The sequence below is a fragment of the Pongo pygmaeus genome, chromosome 5 (genome assembly GCF_028885625.2).
Source record: "Pongo pygmaeus isolate AG05252 chromosome 5, NHGRI_mPonPyg2-v2.0_pri, whole genome shotgun sequence".
Classification (NCBI taxonomy): Eukaryota; Metazoa; Chordata; class Mammalia; order Primates; family Hominidae; genus Pongo; species Pongo pygmaeus.
This window is the reverse complement of record NC_072378.2, coordinates 129,681,442-129,700,474: the sequence shown is the minus strand read 5'-3', so window position 1 is coordinate 129,700,474 and position 19,033 is coordinate 129,681,442. Positions and strand designations below refer to the sequence as shown.

General features: G+C 37.8%; 1 protein-coding gene across 2 annotated transcripts in view; it reads right to left on the bottom strand.

The window, feature by feature from the left end:
• LAMA2 (laminin subunit alpha 2) overlaps positions 1 to 19,033 on the bottom strand; it is a 648,749-nt gene that overhangs the window by 103,043 nt on the left and 526,673 nt on the right. For both annotated transcript variants that reach the window (XM_054490395.2, XM_054490396.2), the window contains exons 38-40: positions 15,484 to 15,600; positions 14,331 to 14,494; positions 12,861 to 12,999 (exon numbers count right to left, since the gene is read on the bottom strand). In XM_054490395.2, coding sequence (XP_054346370.2) covers positions 12,861 to 12,999; positions 14,331 to 14,494; positions 15,484 to 15,600 — 420 coding nt within the window. The remainder of the gene's footprint in view (positions 1 to 12,860; positions 13,000 to 14,330; positions 14,495 to 15,483; positions 15,601 to 19,033) is intronic.

Sequence of the window (19,033 nt, the reverse complement as noted above, 5' to 3'; positions counted from 1 at the left end):
GGCCTTTTGGGGAGCTGAGACCTAAGGGCTCCCTGAGCCAGGGCTGTGAGACCCTCTTTCAGACTCTGTGGTTCCTGGCATCTCCAAGCTCCTGGGTGCCACCGCATTCCCTGATACCAGTGGTGGAAGCCACTTGTAGTATGTCTGGTTCAGCCACAGCCTCACATAGAGCCAGGACCTGGAGCTGCCCAGCCCACTGCAGCTGGCACGCTTAGCTGTGCACAGTGGCTGGACCCCACGCTCACTCACACACCCCTTGCCACTCTGCCCTGAATCACCCTTGGCAGGCGTGGGATCCAGCCCAGTAGTGGTAGTGTGAGCCAAGTGTAGCCTGCCAGGCTGAGTGGGTGGAATGTGCCCAGTGGACCTGAGCAAAACTCAGGCAAAGGTGCCACCGGCCACAGAGGTTTCCAGCTGGTGAAGCAACACTCCAAGGATCCTGTGACACCAGAATTTCCCTTATACAAGCCCCCACATGCTGGGGCTGTGCAGTCTGTGTAGGGCCCAAAGGGTCTGGCTCTGGGTGATGGAACTGGCCAGGGAATGGCTCACCATGCTGTGTGCCCTGACCTATCTAGCCCAGTGGTTACATAACTCCCACCAAGACTGCATGAGGCTCCCAAGCAAATCTTTCCCATGGAGAAAGGAAAATATACAGTAAGAAAACAAACAGCTCTTCAGAAATATAGATTAATTAATTTAAAATTTGAATTCTGAGAATAGTACCAAGAGACTAAGTAAAATGGAGCGACTGTCCGGGGGAGATTGGTGGGGAATAAAACTATGACGGAGTAAAAAGAAGTTGATCAAAGAAGGTGTATAATTTCAGCAAAGAAAGCTTCCCTTTGGACAGGGTTGGCACTCTTTCCTAGCCACACCACCATGGGCCTTTTATTTTCTTTTTTGTGAGACGAGGTCTTGCTCTGTCATGCAGGCTGGAGTGCAGTGGCATGATCCTGGCTCATTGCAGCCTTGACCTCCCAGGCTCAGGGGATCCTCCCACCTCAGCCGCCTGAGTAGCTTGGATTACAGGCATGTGTCACCATGCCTGGCTAATTTTTGTATTTTTAGTAGAGATGAGGTTTTGCCATGTTGTCCAGGCTGGTCTCAAACTCCTGGGCTCAAGCAGTCTTCCCACCCCAGCCTCCCAAAGTGCTGGGATTACCGGCATGAGTCACTGCACCCAGCCACCATGGTTATTTAGATAGTTCCTGCTCCTCAATCTTTTGCAGTTATTGTACCCACAACTTGCACTATAGGGTTTATGCCAGCAAGGAGGTAAAAAAAATTTGGAGAAGGCCAGGCCTCTGAAAGAACAGGTAAGGTAGAGAATGAGAGTCAGTTGTGAGAATAAAAAGGAATAATTCACTGCAAGTTATTTTATGGAACAAAATACCCCTTCTCTCCTGCACAGAGCAACTGGCAATCAAGCATCAAATGGCCCACTGAAAAAAAAATCAAAGGGAGTCCTTTAAGGAATAAAATGACTTCAGAGAAGGGACTTCTGTATTCTGCCATGGCACAATTATTGTTATAGATAAAATGTAAATGTTATTGACTATCACAATATCAAAGTTAAAGAGGTAGAAGCTGAGAGGATGAGGAAAAAAGGAAGCTAAAGGGAAGAATGAGGACATAAATAGCTTCATCTTAAAGAGTGTAGAGTCTATCATTTATACAGGAAATAACACTCTCAGTATATTAGGTTAAAAATGAAGAATCTAAGCATAGTAATGTACCTATATTGGGAAACTGATGGGTGGGAAAATGTGATGTGATATTCTGTAAGTGAACTACATCTCCTTCATCATAGCAGTAATTAAATAGATAATGCCCCACTTAATGAGATACATGATGGCACAATAATATTACTAAGAGATGTAGTAAAAGAAGAAATATTTGAAAGATTTGGAATTGTTGATCCTGGAGCTGTGAGCTTAGTTGAGAGAAAAGTTAGGTTAGGGGATTGTTGCTTGCAATTATCAGCCTCTGATCATTTAAAAGAAATTAAAATATGCATGCATCATGAATTTAGAAAAAGAAAGAAATTTAGAACCTCTTGTTGGTGTAAAGGATGAGGGTTGTTGTTTCATTTCCAGACCCATTTTAGACCTATTTTCTTTATTATTTTAGAACAGATGTTATTGCAGGACCGATTTTCTATCTCCTCTGAGGTTCATTTTAATTAAAATATTTAAGTAGGAAATAATATAGATACGATTAGAAATTAATACAGACACCTCTATTCCCATTATCCATATCTGGCAAATGTTAATGTCTTACTGTATATTTACAGATCTTTAAAATATGTACACTTGAATTGGGTTTTATAATATTTCATTTATAGCTTCTCTATTTAAATAACTGGCCTATAGTTTTTCTCTGTAGTACTGTCCTCTGTAGGGCTTGCCATCAAGATTGTATCAGCCTCATAAAATAAGCTGAGGAAATTTTTCTTCTTTTTCCATTCTTCGGAACAAATTGCATAATGGGTCCTTGACATTTTTGTACACATTGTTATTTTGTTGTATTAACTACTGATTCAATTTATTTAATGGCTATAGTTCTCAGGTGTACTATTTCTTTTTGAGTAAATTTTGCTCTAAACTTATTGTTTACTTCACCTAAGTATTCAAATGTGTTTGAATAAAGTTGGTCATATACTACAATATATCCATTTTTATTTTTCAATCTATAATGTATCTACAGTTATGATCCCCTTTTCATTCTTGATCCTATTCATTTGTGTTGTCTCTCTTTGTTTGCTTAATTGTTCTTGTCTTCTGTTTATTTGCTAGTTTATTCTAAGAATCAACTTGCTGTTTTGTCAACCTTGTCTAATGCCTTTCCTTAGGTCATTAATTTCTGCTTTTATTTTTATTTCTTTCTGTGTACTTTTTTAAACATCTTGAGCAGAAACCTTAGATAATTAGTATCAGTTCTTACCATTGCCTAATATCTGCATTCCAAACTGTACATTTTCCTGTTGGTACCACTTTATTTGCACACACAAATTTTGAGGTGAAGTTTTATTTCCATTCTGTTATTAAATACTTTGTAAATTTAAACTGTGTTTTCTTCTCAAACCATGGATTACTTTGAAGTGTGTTTTTTATTTTAAAACTTTTTTGTCAATTGTTTTGCACCAATTTCTAATTGTATTGCATTATGATAAGAGAATGTAGTCTAGATGCTATTGGATCATTAGGATTTGCTGATACTTGCTTTGTGATCTAGGTTGTGGTCCTTTGTTTCATAAGTTACTTCATCGAATGGGGCATGTAGAATTAATTATCTAGTTGACATAGAGTTCTATAAGGCCATTAAGTCATCTTGTGTAAGGTACTTTTAAAATCTGTGTCTCTTTGCTTGACCTATCAATTTTTAAGAGAGATATGGTAAAATCATTCCCTATTATATATATGAAAATGCTCTCATTCTGATATATTTATCTTTATTTATCCATAGGCTTTGTTATTATGACCTTGCAGGCTCATAATTTTTTAGTTTTCCTTGTTCCTTTTATTCTATCATGATCACTTTCTTTGTCCTTAATAACTCTTTTAAAAAAATTAAAGTCTTTTTGATTGCTATGAATGGTAGCATACCAGCTTTTTTCTGGTTAGAGTTTGCATTGTGTATCTTATCTCTCATTTTCAGTCTTTCTGTTCCCCTAAGATTTGCGGTATTTGTGTAAGTCATACATAGACGAATGCCTTTGTTTTAGACATTTTAATCCAATACAAAAATCATTGTAACCTGTCAATTTTAATGTTTGCATTTATTATGAAGACAACCTGAAGCAGAGACAGTTAGTGCTCATCATATATCCTATGTGCCTCCTACTTTTCCAGACCTCCCTTACAGTTAGCTTGGGGCACATGGCTACTTCTGGTCAATGACTCAGACCAGACGTGGTCCAGGCCACATGAGCCAGTATGGTAGGGGCCGGCATGTCTCTTCATTTTTTTCTCCTCCCTGCCTTGGAGGCTACACCGTATGGTGTCACTACAAGATGCAAAAGGTGGTATAACTCACATTGGGTTGTGATGTGAGACATGAACTTGAATTATGTCCATCATGTGAGATTTCAGGGGTTATTTCTTGAGGCAGCTGGTGATAATTACCCTGACTGCTGTATTTGGATTTAATTCCATTATATTTTATATTTATGATTTGTTTCTGTTTTTCTTTTTTTTGTCTTTCACAGAACTGATAGAAAATTCTCCTTCCCTTCACATTTCTTTATTTTTTTCTCTCTCTGCTTGTTTGGAATGTTTAGCTGTTTGTGATCGTTAATTTATATCCATTTGGCTAGGCTATGGTACCTGGTTTTTGGTAAAACAGCAGTCTAGATGTTGCTGTGAATGTATTTTTTAGATGTGATTAACGTTTCAGTCAGTAGACTTTGAGTAAAGCAGGTCACCCTCCATGATGTTGGGGAACCTCATTCAACAGTCGGAGGCCTTAAGAGGAATTACTGAAGTCCCCTGAAGAAGAAGAAATTCTGCCTCCAAACTGCCTTTGGATTCAAGACGGCAATATTCACCTATTCCCTGCAGCCAGACCCCACAATCTCATGAGTCAATTCTTTAAAATATATAATATATCTGTGTATATATACACTTCCAATTTGTTCCGTTTCTCTGGAGAACTCGAATACTGTCAATTTTATTTTTCTAGAATGTTTTTCAATGTTTAATACATATTCTTGGTAAAAACTAGAGTTAATTAGCTTTTTGCTTTCCTCCCCAGAATTCAAGAATCTTAAAAACTTTTATTAAATAACTGACTACCTGCCCCATTTTCCATTTTATTAGTCTCTTGTGTTTTAGTTCCACTTTGTTTTTAATTCCACATATTTAATAATTATTATCATTATGCTTTTCATAATGCTTACTTAGATTTGTACACATTTTCTATCTTTTTGTTCACTTTTGCCCCTTTAATATCCAAGTCTTTTCATTTTGTTCACATTCCTTTTGAAGTGAATTTTATTATAGTTCAGTGAATGAAATGTATTTATAGCGAATGAAGTGTATTTATAGCAAATGAAGCGTATTTGTAGTAGTTCAGTGCTTCTTAGCAGCGTGTTTCCTCCTTACTGATCTGTCCCATAAGAGTAAAGTTTCAAAAGTCCTGTTTATTCCTTAGACACCTAACCCCATTGCAAGAAAAAGCTCTTTTTGAGGTTTCTATGGAGTTTTTACTCTCCTTGTATTAGGAATGAACACTGGGAAATTTGCTGTAAGAGAATTTCATATATTTAAGAATATTCTCTTTCTGTATAATATTATTTTTTCTAGGCTTCTTCCCTTTTCTTCACTTTGTCCAAAGCTTACATCTTGCTTACACAGCACAGTTCTTTACTAACCATCCCACTATCATTTTTTCTATGAAAAATGCATTATATCTAAACTCCCCTCACTTTCTTCTGTATTTTATATTATTTTTCCTAGAAATGCCTAAGAAAGCCCTGGTCAACATTTTTTAGAATGTTGGTTCCGAAGAAATATGGATAATTTTAGCAAGTGAGAGAACTTGAAATTGGAGAATAAAGAGGAAGACCACATTGTGCGCTGGAGTTGAAGGCCAGTGTGATTGTAAATTGTATGTGTCAACTTGACTGGCCATGGGCACCTAGATTAAATATTATTTCTCGGTGTGTCTGTGAGGGTGTTTCTGGATGAGGGTAAAAGAGGTTGCCCTCCTCAATATGGTCGTGCATCACCCAATCTCTTGAGGGCTGAATAGAACAAAAAGCAAAGAAAGGAGGAATTCCTTCCCCTTTTTTTCTGCCTTACAGATTGAGCTGGGACATCTCATCTCATCTCATTTTCTCTCTAGTTCTTGAACTGTGGTTTATACCATCAGCTCCCCTGATTCTCTGGCCTTTAGACTCAAAGTGAACTATATCCTGGATCTGCAGCTCACAGATTCTGGGACTTTGCAGCCTCCATAATCACGTAAGCCAATTCTTCATAATAAATCTCTTCTTCTTTCTGTCTATCATCTAATCTATTATCTATCTATCTATATCTATCTATTATCCATCATCTACCAGCCTGTTATCCACCTATCCATCCATTCATCTGTCATCTATCAATCAATGTATCTATGTATCTATCTATCTATCCATCTCCTAATAGTTCTATTTATTTGAAGAACCCTAATACAACCGGTATAAACTTTTCCCAATTTCTAATACTCATTTCTAGTGAAGATCTAATTAAACAAATTGAGAAAGGAAATTCAGGATTAGAAGATATTAAGGAACATTGTGAGTGTATGTGTGTGTAAGAGAGACAGAGACGGAGGGAAAGTTTTACAGACAGTCATTGCAAGGTGAAGAAGAGGAACAGAAGAAAGAGGAGAAGGAGAACTCCATTTGCCATGGGAAGTAAAAATGTGATTCTTTTTTTTTTTTAATTCAGCATACCTAGAGATGTTGAGGACTGCCTAAATTTTCCACATCAAAGTTAAACTAGGACATTCCACTGACTTAGAGAAAGGGAGAAAGGGAGGAAAGGAAGGAAAGAAGATAATGTTTCAAAACAGGTGGAGATTATGTGATAATTTTCCATTATCTTTAAGAACCTGAACTATGGAATTAATTCTGCATTAGTCTTATTTTATTTGTTTGTTTGTTGTTTGGATATACCTGATTGAAAAGCAAAGCATCTAAGACATTTCCAGTGGAAATGGGCAAAGGAGGGCCTCATATCCTCGTGCCACTGAGAGTATGCTTATTGCCTCTGGTGGTCATTCCAAGGAGCCAACATCATAGAAAATCTATTCATTCACTGTGATGGTTAATATTAAGTGCCAACTTGATTGGATTGAAGGATGCAAAGCATTGTTCCTGGGTGTGTTACAATGGGCCCATTTATTGAGTGACCTGAAAGCCTGCCAATTTTGAGTGGGCTCTGCAACAGGTCCAGACTGCTGTGCAAACTGCTCTGCCACTTGGGCCATATGACCCAGCAGATCCAGTGGTCCTTGAGGTGTCAATGGCAGACAGGGATGCTGTTTGAAGCCTTTGGCGTGCTCCCATAGGTGACTCCTAGAGGTGGAGGCCTCTAGGATTTTGGAGCAAGGCCAGCTCCCATAGGTGACTCCTAGAGGTGGAGGCCTCTAGGATTTTGGAGCAAGGCCCTGCCATCTTCTGCAGATCACTACTCTCCATTTGAGAGACAACTCTTGGCCTGTTACTGGGCTTTGGTAGAAACTGAACGTTTGACTGTAGGTCATCAAGTCACCATGCAACCTAAACTGCCTTTCATGAACTGGGTGCTTTCTGACCCATCTAGCCATAAAGTTGGGCATACACAGCAGCCTTCCATCATCAACTGTAAGTGGTATATACATGATCAGGTTCGAGCTGGTCCTAAAGGCACAAGTAAGTTGCATGAGGAGGTGGCTCAAATGCCCATGGCCTCCACTCCTGCCACCCTGCCTTCTCTCCCCCAGCCTGCACTGATGGCCTCACAGGGAGTGCCCCATGATCAGTTGACAGAGGAAGAGAAGACTAGGGCTTGGTTCACAGATGATTCTGCAAGACATGCAGGTAGCACCCAAAAGTGGACAGCTGCAGCACTACAGCCCCTTTCTAGGACATCCCTGAAGGACAGTGGCAAAGGGAAGTCTTCCCAGGGGGCAGAACTTTGAGCAGTGCACCTGGTTGTGCACTTGCTTGGAAGAAGAAATGGCCAGATGTGTAATTATATACTAATTAATGTGCTGTAGCCAATGGTTTGGCTGGATGGTCAGGGACTTGGAAGAAGCATGATTAGAAAATTGGTGGCAAAGAAATCTGGGGAAGAGGTATGTGGATGGACCTCTCTGAGTGGTCAAAACCTGTGAAGATATTTGTATCCTATGTGAGTGCTCACCAACGGGTGACCTCAGCTGAGGAGGATTTTAATAATCAAGTGGATAGGATGACTCATTCTGTGGACACCACTCAGCCTCTTTCCCCAGCCACCCTGTCATCACTCAATGGGCTCATGAACAAAGTGGCCATAGTGGCAGGAATGAAGGTTATGCATAGGCTCAGCAACATGGACTGACCTGACTATAGCCACTGCTGGGTGCCCAATTTGCCAGCAGCAGAAACCAACACTGAGCCCTCCATCTGGCATCATTCCTTGGGGAGATCAGCCAGCTTCTTGGTGGCAGGTTGATTATATCAGAACTCTTCCATCATGGAAAGGCAGAGGTTTGTCCTCACTGGAATAGGCACTTATTCTGGATATGGGTTTGCCCATCCTACGCCCAATGTTTCTGCCAAGAGTACCATCCGTGAACTCCCAGAATGCCTTATTCGCTGACATGGTATTCCACACAGCATTGCCTCTGAACAAGGCACTCACTTTACAGCTAAAGAAGTGCAGCACTGGGCTCATGCTCATGGAATTCACTGGTCTTACCATGTTTTCCATCATCCTGAAGCAGCTGGATTGATAGAATTGTGGAATCGTCTTTTGAAGTCATAATTACAATGCCAACTAGGTGACAATACTTTGCCGGACTGGGGCAAAGTTCTCCAGAAGGCTGTGTATGCCTTGAATCAGTGTTCAAAATATGGTACTGTTTCTCCCATAGCCAGGGTTCACGGGTCCCGGAATCAAGGGGTGGAAGTGGAAGTGGCACAACTCACCATCACCCCTAGTGACCCACTAGCAAAATTTTGCTTCCTGTTCCCCCAACATTATGTTCTGCTGACCTAGACATCTTAGTTCCAGAGGGAAGAATGCTGTCACCAAGGGATACAACAATGATTCCATTCAACTGGAAGTTAAGATTACCACCTGGCCAACTGGGGCCCTCCTACTTCCAAGTCAACAGGCTAAGAAGGGAGTTACAGTGTTGGATGGGTGATTGACCCACAATATCAAGGTGAAATCAGTCTACTATTCCACAATGAAGGCAAGGAAGAGCATGCGTGGAATACAGGAGATCCCATAGGGCGTCTCTTAATATTACCATCCTGTGTTTAAGGTCAATGGGAAACTACAACAACCCAATCCAACCCAGTCCAGAGAGGACTACAAATGGCACAGACCCTTCCAGAATAAAGGTTTGGGTCACCCCATCAGATAAAAAGCCATGACCCACTGAGGTGCTTGCAGAAGGCAAAGGGAATACATAATGGGTAGTAGAAGAAGGTAGTCATCAATACCAGCTACAACCACGTGGCCAGTTGCAGAAATGAAGACTGTAGTTGTCATATATTTCCTCCTTATTCTGTTAAGAATATGTTTGTGCAGGTATACACTTGTACTAGGAAAATATCTTCATTTGCTTTCTTTTTCCTTTATCATGTGACATAAAATTTATTGACTTCATATCAGCATTTAAGTGTTGTTAACTTTATGTAATAGCATTTAGGTTAAGGATTAGTGTGCTTCTGATTGTACAAGGGATAGCTGTATTATGTTAGGTATAATTATGATGTTATTATTGTCTTTATTTGGAGATTATGTATGATTTCAGGATGTGTATGTGTTCATGTTGACAAGGGGTGGACTTGTGATTATTAATATTGAGAATCAGCTTGATTGGATTGAAGGATGCAAAGTATTGTTCCTCGGTGTCTCTGTGAGGGTGTTGCCAAAGGAGATTAAAATTTGAGTCACTGGACTGGAAGAGGCAGACCCACCCTCAGTGTGGGTGGGCACCATCTAATCAGCTGCCAGTGTGGCTAGAATAAAAGCAGGCAGAAGAAAGTGGAAAGAGCAGATCTTCTGACTCTTCCAGCCTTCATCTTTTACCCATGCTGGATACTTCCTGCCCTTGAACATCACACTCCAAGTTCTTCAGCTTTTGGATTCCTGGACTTACATCAGTAGTTTGCCAGGGGCTCTCAGGCCTTCAGCCACAGACTGAAGGCTGCACTGTCAGCTTCCCTACTTTTGAGGTTTTGGGACTTGGGCTGGCTTCCCTGCTCCTCAGCTTGCAGATGGCCTATTGTGGGACTTCATCTTGTGATGGTGTGGGTCAATATTCCTTAATAAACCCCACTTCTTATATACATCTATCCTATTAGTTCTGTCCTTCTAGAGAACATTAATACATTCATCAATTTTAAAAATCTGATCTGGTAGATAATGTAGACTTTGAGTTTATCTATGACCTGGAAATGTTTTAAAAACATCTAATTCTCTGTTATTTTAGAGTCTCTTATAGGATCAAAGCAACTAAGATGAGAAAAAATTACTGATGTCCATATTCCATTTTTATTCCATTTTATGAGTGACATATCTCCTTTCGGTTTTCCTTGCACCCTCTAGAGAAGTACTAAATGAGATATTTTCTTGGCGATTATATGTAGGAAAACAAATGCTTTATAGTACTTTCCTCACCTGACACCAATAGAAAAATAGCATTTGTTATTTCATGATGTCTAAATTCTTAAGATAATATTTCATTCTGATATTTAAAGAAATTATTTATGCAAGACAAGTAGCTATTACTCTTTACAAAATAATACTGCACTACAAACAAATCGTATTAGCTTTCTCCTGCTTATAAAGGATCCACTTCCTTCTCACTCATATTTTCCTTTCAATGTGATTCTTGATTGTCTATGTGTGTTTATATATAGGAAGACAAGTAAATTTTTAAAAAATCAAAGTTGATTTTAAACATTGTCTTAATTATGCCTGGAGGTTATTTCTATCATTTCTTTGTTTCTTTTCTTATGGTATTTTCAATGCTTTTTTTCTTCTCAAATTATCTGGCCTCCACTTTCTTCATAGTGGTCATTGGTTGCTTTATTACTTGACCTTTTCCTTTTCTCCTGCAAATGTATAATTTGTTTCTTTGTTTTTCCTTTTAAGTTATTGAAAATATTCTTCCTTCATTGAAAACATTCTTCCTTCTTTATAGGGCTAGACTCAAAGGAGTAGAGGACTCTTCTGTATTGTTAAGCTTTGAACTCTTCTATACTTAATAATACATTTAATCTCATTCTTCTCTGTTGATCTATAGCTTATATATCATATCTTATATTTATGGGATGTTAGTCCTATCTAATTACTCAACTTAATGCTTTTCACATATATTTCTTTTCCAGCAAAGTAGAACTATATTATACTGATTTATTAAAACTAAAATTTTATTTATTCTGTTCATGAAAAACATTCCAATAAAATTTCCGGGACAGATTGTCTTCTTTTTCTTATCCGATAGTCATTTAATAAATCAGTGATTCTCTATAGCAATTATTTTGTAATTTTTCAGACATTTAATTATTTTTAAATGATTGTGGAAAGAGAGAAGGAATAATGATAACAGCAGACATGGTGTAATGCATTACAACTGACCATCACTCTCTGTTTGAGGTTGGTTAGCCTACCATGTATAAGCATGGGCGGTAAGAAGTAAGTGCACATTTCATGTTGGCAAAAAATGATTTTTCCTGAAGGTATTAAATTAGGGTAAAATTAAACACCTCCTTAACATAAAATGTTACAAGAAATTTATAAGGATGAGGCAATTACTATAGCAAATTTTTATTGGTATAAAAGATTATGAATAGGCATAAAAGGTGTCAATTATAATGAAAAAATTCACTCATTCATTCATAAGTGCCTACTATTTGCCAGGCACCATTTTAGGTGCTGAAAATAATCATACAATAAAACAGGTGAAATGAAAATGGTGAACTTGAAATTAGGGTCTTTAAAATAGAAAATTATCTATCAGAAGATGGATTAAAATTTAGTTTAGATTTGAAAAGTAGATTCATTTTGAAAGGATAACTGAACACGGAAATGCTTCTGCAATGATCATGCCACTATTTTGAATAAGAAGTCAACAGAACATACGGCATTAGTAGAGCTCACTCAAGAGAAACCAAAAACAGTACTAATTGCTCATAGAATATGATGTTTCATTATGACCACAAAATGAACCTGCTAAGACTGGTTCATTTAGGGGATATCTCTAATATCCCCTAAATCCTAGAAAGTATTTTTGCCCAACACCGAAGCAAAGAAAATATTGATTGGTTTCTTTAACACCATTGCTTATGTGTATTTCACTCACAGTCAAATGTCCAATCAGGTTTCTCCCCAAAAAAATTCTCATGTGTTTGGTAGGTTCTATGTGAAACAAAATAAATAAATGATGGTTCTGAACATTTTATTCAGGATGATTACTATGAGATATTTTTTAACCTGAAATAGTACTACCAACTTACTATCACACAACTTATGTACAAAATGTTGCTTTACATCTAAAGAATAAAGATTTGTCACCATTGAAGGCATTCAAATAATGTGATAGAACTTGGAGTGCCCAAACTCTAAAATACTTGTTTCAAATGTATTATGAACAATGATTGTAGCCAAAGGTTAAGAGCTTTTTAATTCAAAAATTCATAAAAATTCATTAATTCATAAACATGGTATAAATTGTTTAGAAGCATATGATCCAGTATGTTTTATAAAAAAGTGCATTTTATAGTCAAACTTCATATGTAACTAACTTGTGTGTGATTATATGCAATGGTTACTTTTTTTTCTTTTTTACTAATGACATTTGAGATAATGGTGATAAAATTCCCTATCCATAGTGTTCTCTTTGCCTGTTTTATTTTGTGAGTTGGTAGCACAAACTTGCTTGGTTTCTGTGATAATTTCAAGACCCTAACAGTAGTAGTGGGTGACTGAGAAAAGAGTTCCGCTATAATTATAGCATACTGAGAATTTATTTTAGGTAAATTTTAAAAGAGGTCTTCAAAAATAACCCAAAACAAATATGCCAACTTACTGTGATTTTTCAGACTGACTGACATTTGAAAAATTCAAAAAGGTTGACTTCCATTCCCAGCACATGTGCCATTTGTTTCTTACCAGTTTTGTGGCTTCATGTGCAAGATCTTTGGCTTCTTTGGCAACTTTCTCAGCTTCATCAATATAGTCCTTGATATTGCTGTAAGCTTTGAAGGCTGCAGTGGCATTGAAGGAGATGTTTTTAGCCTCATCAAGGATTCTGGTGGGATGATTCAAAAAAAGAATGTCAGGGCACTCAATGGTACTCAAATGAAGAAAGTCCTGATTATAAGAAATCTGGCTTCCAAATGATCATGGCCAATATATCTATGACAATTCCAAATCATAGTGAAGTATCTACTTATTATATGGTCTTGTAGTTTTTTATAACCTAAACTTATATTTCTAATAATTCAGCTATGAAATACTACCAACATATCTTAAATACCCATAGCATCCTCCAAAAGTCTCTGCAACCAGGTGCGCTAGCAGGTGTGTGATATGAGACAATTCTTCACTTTATTTGTGAAGCATGCTGTGAGATTCACAGAACTTGTACTACATTACTGGAATTAATTTCACAAAATCTTTCTGGGGTAGGTGCACTTCCCAGAAGAGACTAAGTGAATTTCAGAAGGTTAAATGGCCTGTTTCAGGCCAAATGACCAATATGTCCCCAAGTAAGGACTTAGAGCCTGGATCTGATGATATCTAGCTTTGTGTTTCATCTGCCACCCACCCTTCATTATAAAGTGGCAAAAGTTTGACATAAAATAAAATGATAGTTCATATATTGTCCAAGGTCTTCAAACATTAGTATTTTTTCTTTATAACAATAAGTATTAAGTACGAGAACAAAGCCTTGCATGTGATGCAGATTTATTTGGGCAAATTATTCTTGGGGCTAATAGCACCGCTATTAATTACAACAATCCCAAAATTGTAGGAGAAGCATATCAGTTATACACAGAAGGCTGTTTGTAAGTCAAATATATACTTCCCTCTTTACTCTCCCTCCTATAACCTATGTAATAATTCCAGCTAGAATAAGCTGCTATTTTACAGGAGAAAATGTAATATCTCCCTGGAGCTTAAAGAGGAAAAAAAAAAAAGACTTAAAGGCTATGTATGGGAACAAATTTTCAAAAGCCATCCTTTTAACAATAAATTGTTTTGATTGCATTAGAAACATGAAACTGAAATTTGAAACAGAATGTGTTTTTATATATGTTATTTAAAATGCTAATAAGGCAACCACTGTGCTTTTTAATAAAGAAGAGAAAATAATTTTTTCTAAGTGTAGCCTAGGGCTATGTTCACTTCCTACTAAGCCATATTTGAATCTACTTGTAACTCAGACTTTTGATGCTGCTGTAGCAAAGCTTTGCCCAGACCATCCTAATTAAGCCTATCCACAGAAAGGCCATATAGCTAGTGTGTTCATAATTAACAGAAATCAGGATTTGAAAATGATTCTCTACTATTTATGCTAGTCAAAACCTTTGGACAAGCATCAAAATACACAAACATTTCCAACAACAAATGACATACCCATCAAGGACAGCAGATGAGTCATTCAACTGAGCTGCGTGGCTCTCAGCCTGGGACACCTTCTCAGCAAGCTTCCTGTCCTTTATTTCTTGGGAGAGGTCATCTATTTTATCATTAAGCTCCTCAGACATAGGTGGCAATTTAGTTTGGATGTCTTCAACATACTGATATGTAGAGAAGAGGGCATTTTAAGCAAGTGAATTCAAGTCTCCTCTCTTTTACTCATTTCTCTATGAGACATAACTACACGTTTAGTTTAGTTTTTTTTTTTTTTTTTTTTTTTTTTTGAGACAGTCTTGCTCTGCTGCCCGGGCTGGAGTGCAGTGGTACAATCTCAGCTCACTGCAAACTCTGCCTCCCCGGTTCAAGCAATTCACCTGCCTCAGCCTCCTGAGTAGCTGGGATTACAGGCGCCCGCCACCACACCCGGCTAACGTTTTGAATATTTAGTAGAGACGAAGTTTTGCCATGTTGTCCAGGCTGGTTTTGAACTCCCGAGCTCAGGCAATCCGCCCGCCTCGGCCTCCCAAAGTGCTGGGATTACAGACATGAGCCACCGCGCCTGGCCCACATGTTTAGTTTTAAAATGAAACTTCAAACTTACTAACATAGCAAAAAGAATAGAGAATTAAAGTCATTATTTAATGGAATAGACTAGGAAATTTAAGAAGCCAACTTACACCAAGAAAAGCCTATCTATTTAAACAATGCCACTACATAGGTATACATGTCATTAGGATCTCTTAGGCCATTTGCATTTCTATGACCATATATCACTCTATGTAATGCATTAGACATTACATGTTAAAAGCCTGTTTGTAAATTTACATTTCTTTTTAAACTAATGTTATATAAATATTGAAGCAGATTGTAAGTGCTGCTCTAGGAACAAGAAATGTCCTTCATCACTGTGGAGAAAAACAGATATGTGTGAATGTGTGAGTACCCTTACACAAACACTCATGTCCATTGGGAGAACAAAGTGATATTCCAATTGTCACCAATAGATAGGCATGGTCATAGCAGAATAATGCAAAAATAATTTTATCTCCACGAGAAAACAAATACTAGTATTTGCTTCTATTACTGAGCTTTCTCATTGGCTCCCATTTATTCATTATCATCTCTCTTGTGAGTTTTACCAAATACTCACGTCTATGATGGAGTTGATTTCATCTGCAAGACGGTTGGCTTCATCGAGTATGTCATTGCCCTCTTTTAAAGTGTTCTCAATTTGTCGTTTGCCACTTTCAACAGCCTCCTTCTTTTTCTGTAGACCATTATGAACAAGAAATCAATGTTGCATTTTCATAAAATCCTACCCCTTGTATTCCTGACTTTCCTGAGCTGTTTGAATAAAAGCTTGGCAAAAAAGGTATATCATATTGACAATGTGGCTAGATGAGAATAATATAAACTACTTAGCCAGTCCTTCAAGAGTTCTTCTATGTAGTGGCTTGTACAGGTTATTTCTCCTTTTCATTGTGAGAAAGTCATCCAAGTGAAGAAAAGTTATGCGATACTAGTTGAGGAATTAAAACTACTTTTAAAGAAAGATGGAGCATCCATTTCTAACTAAAATGTAAGTGCTGAATAGTTACATTGGTACTACATATTGAATTCTAGAATCTATATACAAATGAGTACTTTGTGATCATAAACATAAGCAGATGTATTCAATGGGAGTTCTGTGAAATTTGAAGTGAGATTTTTAAGGAAACTTAGGGAAAATGCTTTTTAAGGAATAGAGAAACTATCACATGGAAGAATCAACCTAATGGACTGTTTCATGAGAGAACAGATTATAATTTTTCTTTGGAACATATAGCTTGTCTCGAAACTACATGAAACTCAATCCTGGCCTAGAAGAGTAAAATCAACGAGAGACAAATATTGCTATTTCTCCATTTGGGGCATATTTTTTACTTATTTTATTCTTTATACTTCTGATTCATTCCTATTCCTGAAATCACCATTCTACCTACAGATTTAACTGCATCAATTATAATTTTAAGCTTTGACCACTTGTAGTTTTTTTCTATAGACAATAATGCTAATTCATATAGATCTCAATATGTGCCAGACAGTTTGTAAGCATTTTGCTATTCCAGTCTTTGGATCCTATGTTGATCACTTTTTACGTAAGTGGGAAATTGAACAAGTAAAGGGCAGTGGTCTGAATGTTTGTGTCCCCTGCAAATTCGTATGTTGAAATTCTAATCCTCAAGGTGACAGGATTAGGAAGTGGGGCCTTTGAGGTGACCAGGTCATGAAGCAGAGACTTCATAAATGGGATTACTGCCCTTATAAAAGAGACCTGAAGGAGCTTGTTCATCCTTTTACCATGTGAGGACACAGTGAAAATGGTGTCTATGAACCAGAAAGTGGTCCCTCATCAGACACCAAATCTGCCAATACTTTGATCTTGGATTTCCCAGCCTCCAGAACCATAAGAAATAAGTTTTGATTGCATACAAGCCACTCAGTTTTTGGTCTCTTGCTATATAAGTTCAGATGAACTAAGACACTAAATGATTCCCTTAAGGTCACATAGTACAGTGTGATTAAGATTTAAACCCCTGTCAACTTAATGATAGATCCTGGGTCCTTGACTATGAAAATATTATCTTTTCTATTATAGAAATCACAGTTTTAAAATTTGCACTGGGCTAGTGCTAATTTCATACCCTTCTTTCCTTCCCTTCACCAACCAATTCAGCATGTTGCCGGGTACATGCATCTAGTTCCTGCCTCTAAGCCTTTGCACTTGCAGATCTTCCCACTATGTGCTGTTCCCACTCTTTGGCTTGTTTTCTCCCTCCATTCTGGTAATAGCCACTCCTCTGATTACCTATCTAAAATAGCATGCATCCTTGTCTCAATCATTCTCTCTATACTAGGGCACAGTGATTAAAAGCTACATCCAAGTGACAGCCCTTCTGGTTTGGGATCACAGCTCTGCTCACTCCCAAGCTATGAAACCTTAAGGAAGTCATTTACCTTCATATAAAATGTTTAGTCCCTCCCTACTCAAGTGCAGCCCATTCACCAGCAGCATCAGCATCACCTGGAAGCTCATTAGAAATGCATAATCTCAATCCATTCTTGGGAACTACTGACTCAGAATCTGCATTTTAACAAGAACCCCAAGTGATTGATAGACATTGTAAAATTAGAAAAGAATTAGCTTAGAACACTGCCTAGCACACAGTAACACTGTAATTTTAACTATTATAATTACCTTATTTTGTTCTTCTTAGAACCCATTTATCTGAATTATATTCTACAGAGTGGTCAAAAACTATAGAAACATAGATAATATTATTTTCTTTTTTATATAGATTGATTTGTCTTGATTACATTTGCCGGGAGTTGCTAAAAACAAAAATTATGTAATAAAAATCAGAAATACCAATGCATCACAGATACATATACAGGGACTAGCAGAAAGGCACAGCCTATTGAACTATACATTGTTAATGAAGGACAACACATTGAATGTATTAAGCAATATCATGCAACATGCCATGTATTACATATCAATAAACAACTTATGTGTATCAGCCCATGCATCCAGACTTTATGGTCGTATCTTATACTTGTTTATTGGGTTAGTGACTGTCTCCTGCACTGTAACACAAATTCCATAAAGACAGTCTTATGTATCACTATCTCTAGTACCTAGATGAGTTTCCTCAATAAATATTTTTTAATAAACAAACAAAAATGGGTCAGGCACGGTGGCTCATGCCTGTTATTCCAGCACTTTGGGAGACCGAGGCAGGTGTATCACCTGAGGTCAGGAGTCCGAGACTAGCCTGGCCAACATGGTGAAACCTCATCTCTACTAAAAATACAAAATTAGCTGGGTGTGGTGGTGCATGCCTGTAATCCCAGCTACTCGGGAGGCTGAGGCAGGAGAATCGCTTGACCTGAGAGGTGGAGGTTAAAGTGAGCCAAGATTGCACCATTGCAGTCCAGCCTGGCTGACAAGAGCGAAACTCTGTCTCAAAAAAAAAAAAAAGAAAAGAAAAGAAAAGAAAGAAAAAAGAAAAGGAAGTCCATTCCTGGGACTTGTGTTGGTGACACCTGGCTCATTCAGCTACTCCCATCACTAATTCAGGGGAAGTTTTGATATGTCATTCACTCTTCAAAGACAACAAATGTAGGAACAGTCCTAATATCCTTGATTACAATGTCCCTGATTACAAGTCATATCTTATCTTCCAAGGGTCTAACATTCTTTTACACAACTGCCAATTTTAGCCCTTAGCTTTTGTATGAACTGACTTAAAAGTATAGCATGTACAGAAACACAAGAATCTTTTACAACTCGGCTTGTTTGAATTAATGGATCAAGGTAATTTAAGATGCTGTGCCACTGGAAACAGGGAAAATATTTCCACACATATGTTAATTGAAGAGCTATATATATTTTGATTTCAATAAAGTAGTGAGTTAGAATCTTTTGTAAAAGCTCTAATTGAGTCACTTTAGGGAGTCAATTGTCATGCAGAGATCAAAATGTGCTTCTTATCATACTCAATCAGAAATGATAATCAAGAGGTTAAAGAAATTTTTTTTTTTTTCTGAGATGGAGTCTCGCTCTATCGCCCAGGCTGGAGTGCAGTGGAGCAATCTCGGCTCACTGCAAGCTCCGCCTCCCAGGTTCACACCATTCTCCTGCCTCAGCTTCCCGAGTA